This window comes from Macrobrachium nipponense, chromosome 19 (assembly GCF_015104395.2).
Source record: "Macrobrachium nipponense isolate FS-2020 chromosome 19, ASM1510439v2, whole genome shotgun sequence".
Classification (NCBI taxonomy): domain Eukaryota; kingdom Metazoa; phylum Arthropoda; class Malacostraca; order Decapoda; family Palaemonidae; genus Macrobrachium; species Macrobrachium nipponense.
In genome coordinates this window covers 41,646,522-41,656,521 of record NC_061088.1, presented here as the reverse complement: position 1 = coordinate 41,656,521, position 10,000 = coordinate 41,646,522, and the positions used below count along the sequence as shown (strand labels likewise).

The 10,000-nt window shown below is 33.7% G+C and overlaps 1 protein-coding gene across 1 annotated transcript in view; it reads left to right on the top strand.

The window, feature by feature from the left end:
• Positions 1-651: 651 nt before the first annotated feature.
• LOC135216680 (lachesin-like) overlaps positions 652-10,000 on the top strand; it is a gene marked incomplete at its 5' end in the record, with an annotated part of 248,004 nt that continues 238,655 nt past the window's right edge. Inside the window, 1 exon segment of the mRNA XM_064252081.1 lies at positions 652-764. Within this exon segment, the coding sequence (XP_064108151.1) occupies positions 652-764 (113 nt within the window).

Genomic DNA, 10,000 nt, shown 5'->3' with positions numbered 1-10,000 from the left:
GGTCCCTTATCTTCGGAAATTCTGATGATTTTGTTATCTCATATTATCTAGAGTTTTACAAGGAACAACATAAATCCATGAAATCTTCAACTTCACTGGAATGACACACACACACACACACACACACACACACAGATATATATATATATATATATATATATATATATATATATATATATATATATATATATATATATATATATATATATATATTCATATATGTTAACTGAAGAGGAATTTTTTAGTTGATAATAAGTTCGACGTCTCGTGGGCTCGAACTATGGAAGACAAGAGCTTAGGACTACAGTAATGCGCCTCAACCTTAAACTATATGGGTGAGAGAGAGAGAGAGAGAGTAACGGAGGAGATGATGACGAGAGAGAGAGAGGAGGAGAGAAGAGAATTTGAGGGCTGAGAGAGAGAGAGAGAGAATGTCATTTACCCCTTCTTCCGGTTAGTATTTTTTTTCTGAACATCTTTTTGATTTCATGACATCGCTTATACTACTGCCATATTCTCAAGAATCATTACCTATTTAGGCGAGTTTATTTTTCCATTGGGTCCCATTCAATTAGTTGTTTACATTATCAGTATTTTTTAGAAAATCGGTGTAAGTTGAATCTTATTTATGTTTTTCTCTTTGTGTTACAGGAACTGAACCAACGAATCTACCTCGGTTTTTGGTACCCGTCTCAAATTACACAGCCGCTGTGGGTAAAAGTGCCGTACTGAAGTGCCAAGTTACTAACCTCTCCATATATAAGGTGGGTAAATGTGTGTGTATATATCATATAGTTTAGAAATTAATATTAACATTATAAATCGTAACTTGAGTCTGCCGGTTTGTTCTTTAATTTCCGAAATGTATTTTTTTTCCTTTATATTCCTTTTTCCATTTTTCAGTCTTATACTCAACAAGCTTTACATGGACATACAACATAGAAAATGTTATCAGTGAAATTAAAGTTAATAAGATTTCATTGAATCCATGGATTAGGAAAGTGATTCATCAGCCATTATAGTAAGCGAATAGTCATGAGCTTAGGTTCCAAGTTAACTATCGTTGATTCGTTGCCTTTTACAGTTGCTTTTTTTTTTCTTTTTGTTATTGGCTTTAAATTTTACTTCAAATGACATTTCGGGTAGAATGATAATGAAGTCTCGTATTTAAAAAATATGTCAAATACTTTTAAAGGTCGAAGGTCAAGGTCAGTGGGACGATCAACTCAATGCTCTTATTAACCCAGGCCAGAACAAAACCAGAAAAATAAGAGGAGATTGGAGGATGGTGCGTTAGGATATTCACAAAGGAAGAGAGACACCTACCTCGGAACTGAACAGGGAGACTTTAAGAGTCAGATGAAAATAAGTAGAAAGGGAATTCCAAATGTTTAAAGGACGAGAAGTCACTGAACCATATCTTTCGTATAACTGCTTCAGCAACAAGAGTCCATGGAGGCATAAGATTAGCTTGATTTACAACAAAGCCACGTAATCCAAATATTTTCAAGGAGGAGGATAATCCTCTGCCTGAACTAAACAGAGCAGTGACCAAAAAAATATGTATAGAAAAGATAAAGAAAATGTACTCTCTTTGCATCTGAAAGGAAGAGGGTCGAGAGGTGAATAGGCCAAGCGCTGGGACCTATGAGGTCATTCAGAGCTGAAACGGAAATTAATAAATAAAAAGGTCTTAAATGTGTAACAGGAGAGAAACCGAACAGTTGCACTATGGTTCATTTGTTAGAAGAGGTTGGAAAGTCAGATGGAAGAAAGAGAATATGAACGGAGATACAGTAAACAGAACAAAACGTGTTGCAGCTAGGGGCCCAAGGGACGCTGCAAAGAACCTTAGTCCATGCCTGCAGTGCACCGCATGAGGTGCACTGACGGCACTGCTCCCAGTGGGGCGTTAGTCAAACATAATGTCTTGATGTTTAAGGCATTGGTGATGATCTCGAGGAAAATGTTTGTGACTGCTATAAGACTATCGTCCAAGAAATGGCGTCATGGAAGTAAGAGATTAGCTTCAAGTTAGTTGCCGTTCTAGAGATGTCATCTATAAAGTGAGAAGTTATCTTCCTATTAGCAATGGTTTTATAGGGATACCATTCATGAAGAGATGTTTTGATTTTATGAAATTTGTGCGATTCACTGCTTAAGGCAGTTAACAGATGGTGTTGGAGTGGATGGACAGTAAGATAAAGAGGCCCAGAAAATAAATGAGAGCAAATACAGTCATCTAAACGTGTAACTGGATGAAAACCCCAAACTTTCACCAAGATATAATAGTTAGAGAGGTTAGACAGCAACACTGAAGAATGGAAGCATGATTAGAAGCAAAGTCAAAGGCTGAAGAGAGGCCACCCTGCAGTAGTACCTACAGTGCACTGATGACACTACCTCCGTAGAGGGTTTGTGGGATTTTCCCTTGAAATTGAAAGATGGGGTTCTTGATGTCGGTCCTCAGAAATATTGCTCACAAGACATGAAATAGTAAGCCCCAATTCGCTTACAGTCATAAGGGATTATAGCCAAGTTGCAAAAGGTATGAACACAATTACATATGGTCCAAAGGGATGCTGTCAAGAGAGCAAAAGGCTGCCCCTTATTCGGTTATGATTTTCAAAAGGGCTAAACAGGAAGAAGGCTTAAAGTGAAGCCTCCATTTGGTTATGTTTTTGAGGGACATTGACTATAACTTGAAAGAGTCTCCACTTGGTTTTTTATAATGTGCTCTGGCCATTGAATAAAAGTTCAGGCTCCATTCAGCTACGTTGGCAACGGGTATTGGCTATAAAATGGAAGTTGATTCTCCATTTGGTTATGGTCCTACTTGGAGTGACCAAAATGTAGAAGTAAGCCTTATGCTAGTTAATGCATTTAATGAGGATTGGACCAGGAAGGAAACAGTCAGTCTCCGTTTGGCTGTTCTAATAAGGATTAGAGAGACAGAATTAAAGACGAGCCTCAGTTTCAGTATGCTCGCAATGGAGACTTGCTAAAAAGTGTTAAATGAGCTTCAGTTTCACTATGCTTCTAATGAGACTGAATAGAAAATTATAAATAAGGCTTAATTTTGATTTGTTTCTGATTGAGACTGGCCATATAGTGTACGTATAGTGAGCTTCCACTTGACTATTCTTTGAAAGGACATTTTGGCGAAGAAGTGAAAGGCAAAGTTCCATTCAGCCATGCCTCTATGACCATTCACAAGTAAATGGACGGTTGGTTTTCAATTAGTTATGCTTTTAATAGCCTTTAGTTAATAGGGAATGTTGGGCTTCTATATGGATTTAGTTTTAAGGGACGTTTGCCAGCATCCATTTAAATATGGTTGTAAAGGTTGTAATCCTTTAGTTACGACCATTTGGTTATGTTTCTGAATGGCACTGACCTGAGGGTGAAATTTGTTGCTGCAGTTGTTCATGTTTTTCGTTGAATTTCAGACTAAAAATGAAGTATAAGCCTCCATTCGGTTGTTAATAAAAAAAGCAGCGGTCACATGGAGGAACAGGGCGCCCTCAAAGCAGGTTATAGGAACTGGGGCTTCAACCTGTCTTCCACGGAAACTTTTACACTTGAACGTTTTCGGAAAAGTTCAAGTGTAAAACGTGACGTTAAGTGTTCATGGTTTATTTCCGAGAAACCAAGCTTTTCAATTTTACTGAACATTGCAAACTTCTCTCTCTCTCTCTCTCTCTCTCTCTCTCTCTCTCTCTCTCTCTCTCTCTCTCTCTGCTAATTTTTTTCTTATCTTTTCATAAGCAACAGATAAACGTGGGATATATCTTGATTACGTTCTATTAGTATAATTACACAATTTATAAGCATTTAAATTTCCAAGTAACAGAGGGCGTTGTCAAGTTCTTGCTGAGGTAAGTTTATGAGTGCGCTTCCTTTATGCATAGTAATTATTCTCATTGTGACTTCAGTAATACACTAGGAAAGTATTCAGTTTGGAATTATTATGTCTTGTTTTAGATTTGCTTTCTGTGCATTGTCCTCTCTTTTTGTTATTAATTAATGAGCTTTTCATAGTACATAAGGTGTTTCTGCGTAAAGTTATTTTCTTGATGTTCGCTTAGAAAAATAAAATTTTTACTTTCCAGGTGTCAAAAACATTTTTCCATCTCTAAATTATACAAATTTAGGAGAGAGAGAGAGAGAGAGAGAGAGAGAGAGAGAGAGAGAGAGAGAGAGAGAGAGAGAGAGAGAGAGTATCATCTTTAAGAACTTTTTTCTGTTTTCTTGAGACGGACATTATTTAGCTAATATTGCCAAGCGTTTACCAGAAGTTTGTAGTTAAATGTGGATTAATTTACTTGGCTAATTAAACCTGAGAGGCATTAAATACCTCTTGCGTTTGCAGGAAGTGGCTTTCTGTCATTATAAACTGTATTACATTGTTAATTACTGTTTGGAGTACCTGCCTTTAAGGCTGTAGTTGTCTTTCTAGTTTTTTTTTTTTTCCATCCACTGTTAATTATCGGAATATAAATATGCGCTCTTGTTCATATTCCAAAGTGAGAGGGAATGTGATTATATATATATATATATATATATATATATATATATATAATAATATATATATATGTATATATAATATATATATATAATATTAATATATATATATATATATACTATTTATAGAGATACATAATGGATTCTGCCTTTATTAAGCATTTTAACAATCAATTTATGAATCTTAGTTCAGGTGTTTTTAAATGAGATAGTTACCTTGTTTATAAAATTGTAGGGAAATACAATGTCACCTTTTAGCAACAGCCTGTTATACTAACTGCAGTGTCAGTTATTAAGCACTTTTAAAGTATTCTTACTTGTTTGGTAGTGACAATTTGTAATGATGATTTGCTTGTTAATGGCTTTGATATTTGTTCTGTGAAATTTTCTTGTTTATGTTTCTATTTATTTATTTGACTTTGTACCCCGAAGAAGTGTATGCAATACACGAAAGGCTCTTCAGTCAAGTGCTGAACCCCTCTACACATTCATCAGCTCATAGTCTTCCATTCTTTCCACATGATTAACCAACTTAAAATACTCTGGTCCATCCTTTTAGCGATGGGAACCTTTTTTTCACAAATATGCATGTCCTCATTTCTTACCCCTTTTATGTACTACACAGAGATTTCATATCGACAACTGAAATCATTTTTATTTCATTCATAATCAATATCCACACTTGAATAAGCTAAATGAGTGTTGACTGCACAGTCCCTTTGAGGTACTCAGTTTTTCATGGATATTCCATTTCTCCTCTAAACCCTTTGCAAACTCCGTGCTATCTTCCTTGTTTCACTTCCTTTATGCAATAATTCATCTCTCTTCCTACCATTCTCTATGTATTACATTTACTCCCTAATACCCGTTTTAAATCGACCCCTTCCATTCGCCCCCAATTTACATCAACATAACAAACCCGTGTCTCAGATGCACTGTCACTTAAAACCAGCTACTTTCCTGTTGTGATATTCTGATGCACATTTCTTTTATAATGTAAAAAGACTTTTAAGCATTCACCGCTATTGTATTTTACTCTCCATACTGCAATGTTTTCAGTTTAATTTCAAGTATTTCTAGGTCTATGTGTGCCACATACAGCTTACAGATTACTCTCAAACTACTTACATAACAGTTTTATTACTTGATCCAAACTCCCCCCTTCCTTGTCTAAACTGCTTGTCAAACCCCTCTTTCTCTGGCTCACCTCCTCAGTCCAAATCTTATTCATATGTCTTGAACCTTTCCATCATCTGTACATACTATACTCATCCTGGTCACCAAGTCAGTCACATTTTAATCGTTATATGCATCATTTTATTTGTAATTCTATATGCTCCTGGCTTGTCCTCACTCTAAAACATCTTTATCGCCTGTTTCATATACATAGCAGTACTTCTCATAAGCATTCCCACACTGACGCTAACACCTTCCATTGTGTTGTTATTCAGCTCGGCATCTAATTTTGCCATTCAGCAAATCTTCAGAATAGTTCCTCCATCGACCCAGTATTTCATTTCCGTTTGTAATTATCTTTTTATTTGCATCTTTTAATGAGACATTATGTACATTTAAATAGCATTCCTCTGTGATTTTTGTTCTGCTTAAAGTAGCACATGTTCATACACATGTTCATATTGAACCTATGTTTTTGTTAGGTGCATTCTATTTGTCTCTCATTTTCTTCTTGATTATCTTATTAGTTTTCCTGCACATCCGCACGCAGCGAGTCTTCTCTTTTGTCATCCAGTTGTGCTTAAAAAGATCACCACTTTTTCCTTTATTGCATCTCATATTTCCCTATCCCAACACTGAGTAATTTTATGCCCTCTAGCTGATCTCTAACATAAACGTTTCTTACCAACTCTGTGATCCCGCCCTTCATTTTTTCATGCTCCTCAGATATTAATTCCGCTTCCATTTCTTTAAGCCTGGTGTGCATTTCATCCATTTTCTCTTATTTCCGTTAATTCAAACTTGCAAACAAATCCCCATTTTTGACCATTCCTCTCCAACTTAAATTTTTAACTATATTAATTTTCCCTTCGGGTATATATAACTCCTGTTATACCCCCATCAAATCTCTTTCTCTTCTTTACATCCATGAGCATCCTTTTTCATTATATCTATCTCATGACCAGCCGTTTACCTCCCTACCACCAATTAACCTGTAAACAGTACAACAAAAATTAATGCTTTGGGAAGCCTTTGGATAGGAAACACATTCCAAGTTTCATCGCCTGAAAATTTCATTCCTTTTTTCTTGACATATATTTGCATTTATATCAAGCACAGCCACCTTTCATTTTCCAAAAACCAAGATAGGTACTGACTGATTCAAATTATCACATTTCTGTCATTCTGTACCATAATATGCAGATTTCTCAAAAATGTATCATATATATATATATATATATATATATATATATATATATATATATATATATATATATATATATATATATATGTAAATAGTTTACCATTCAACTGTTTTCTTTAATGCAGGTTGGATCCAGAGAGAAAACACAGTGAGCAAAGCCATATGCATGCTACTGTTGTTAAATCATGCATTGATACCCTCTGTTACTCTGGATGTCAATGGCTCTCCTTTTCGTTATCTCTTTCACGCCACACTTACATCTTCCTTTCCCCCTTCCCCAGACGTTTGAAATATACACTGCATATATTAACCAATTGATGTCCGAACCTTCTCAGAATGCTGCCATTAAAGGAATATATATATATATATATATATATATATATATATATATATATATATATATATATATATATATATATATATTATCTATATATATATATATATATATATATATATATATATATATATATATATATATATATCTATATATATTTATATATATATATATATATATATATATATATATATATATATATTATATATATATATATATATATATATATATATATATAAAAGTCATATCACATTACTGTGATTCATATGCATATATCGAGCTACAAATGTCCTTTAATATCTAACTCGCTCTAACCTCGGAATTAATATATTTACATATGTGTTTAAACCGAAGTGTCATTTTTAGGCGATAAATAGAATTGCCGGCCGACGGGCAACGAACCATCGACATCTTCTATTCCAGGAAAGGCAGTGAAGCCTTAGCCCACCCTGCCACCGCAAGAGGATATAAGTTTATGCCGCCTCCACTTGCGGTGGCAGGGTGGGCTAAGGCTTCACTGCCTGTCCTGGAATTGAAGATGTCGATGGTTCATGCCCGTTGGCTGACAATTCTATTATCGCTAAAAATCTTCTTGAGGTGGCAGGGTGGGCTAAGGCTTCACTGCCTGTCCTGGAATTGAAGATGTCGATGGTTCGTGCCCGTTGGCCGGCTATTCTATTATCGCCTAAAAAATTCCCCTTCGGTTAAACATATAATTCCGAGGTAGAGCAAATTAGATATTAAAGGACATATGTAGCTCGATATATATATATACATATAAATAAATAGATGTATATATATATATAATAATATATATATATATATATATATATATATATATATGGAAAATGTGCCTGTTTGTTTGTTTGTTTGTTTGTTTGTTCCATGTGAATGTCTACACCAGTGAAACGACCATTTGAAATTTGGCACAAATGTTAAGCTAACATATGGCTCGAACATAGGACTAAATAAATTTACTTAAAAACTTACATAACCCTTAAAAGGCTATTACCTATAACACCCGATCCACACCCCCCTAATGCAATTTTCTTATTTTTGGGTTGATTTGGTTCAAATGTGAAATGTAGGCTATTGGTGCTAATTGCATTACTTCTAAACAGTTATCAAACAGTTGCCCCAATAGGGAGGGGGTGAGAAGGCGGTAGGAAAGGGGTTTACATGTAAAAATAATCGAATATGGCTGATAGTGTCTAATCCATAGTTTTCAAAGGGGGCAGGAAGGGGATAATTGTAAAAATAACCAAAAACGACAGATATTAGTGTCTAATTCATAGTTTGCAAGGTCGCCAAGAAAAATAGTGACTCTTCCGATGCCCTTCAAGTCCAAGTTCAGTCATGATGGGAAGGAGGGGTGAGAAGGGATGGGAAAGGGGTGATATGTAAAAATTACCAAAATCAACAGATAGTAGTGTCCGAGCCCTAGTTTTGAGGTTGCTGAGATGAATAGTGACACTCCCAAAGCCCTTTAAGTACAAGTTCAGCCCCAATAGGAATGGGAGTGTGAGAAGTGCTGAAATATACTATCTTAACTGGAATGAGAGAGAGAGAGAGTTATCAGCTGTCATTCAGAAATTTCCAAGGCACATACACACACGCACACACACACACATGTATATGTATAGGTATATATATGTATAGGTATATATATATATATATATATATATATATATATATATATATATATATATATATAGTATATATATTATATATATATATATATATATATATATATATATATATATATACATATATATAGTACTATATATATATATATACTATATATATATATATATATATATATATATATATATATATATATATATATATATATATATATATATATATATATATATATATATATATATAAATATAGTATATGTATATATATATATATATATATATATATATATATATATATATATATATATATATATTATATATATATATATATATATATATACTATATATATATATATATATATATATATATATATATATATATATATATATATATAGTATATATATATATATATATATATATATATATATATATATATATATATATATTTATATATATAAAGATATATACCATGAAGGTAAATAAATGACGGAGTATCCACGAGACCTTTTGACGTCCAAACGTCCTTTACTAAGCAGATGAACTGACATACATGAGGAAAAAGACAAAACAAGAAGATTCATATAACTGACAGATAGGGGTTATAAAGAGATTAGTACCTAGAATCCGACACACCTGGAAGATGAGTAACCTTCCCAAACAAGCATAAACAATGGGTGCAATTAAAAGTTTAAGACAATCATCTCAGATACAAGGACAAAACAATTAAAGGATTATAGGGAACAGCTATTCAGAACTTTGGTAAACAAAACCATATTCACAATACATATTCATAATACATGTTAGACATACATTACAACGAAGATAACTCTAAGGCAACTAATTTTTATTTAAGTCTGTAATTATATCTTTGAGGTCATTCTTAAACATGTTACAAATACAAGGGTCTAAATGAAAAAGGCCACGACTAACATTGAAATTACAATGAAAAGTAAGCTGTATTAAAGCAAATTCTAAAAGATTTCGTGATAAGACATCTCTTGACCGTGCAATTACTGAACTACCAACCCAATTTATTCGGTGGTTGTTTTCACTTAAATGAATGAATATTGCATCAGATGTTTACCCAGTTTTTACAGGATATTTATGCTGGCTTAGCCTT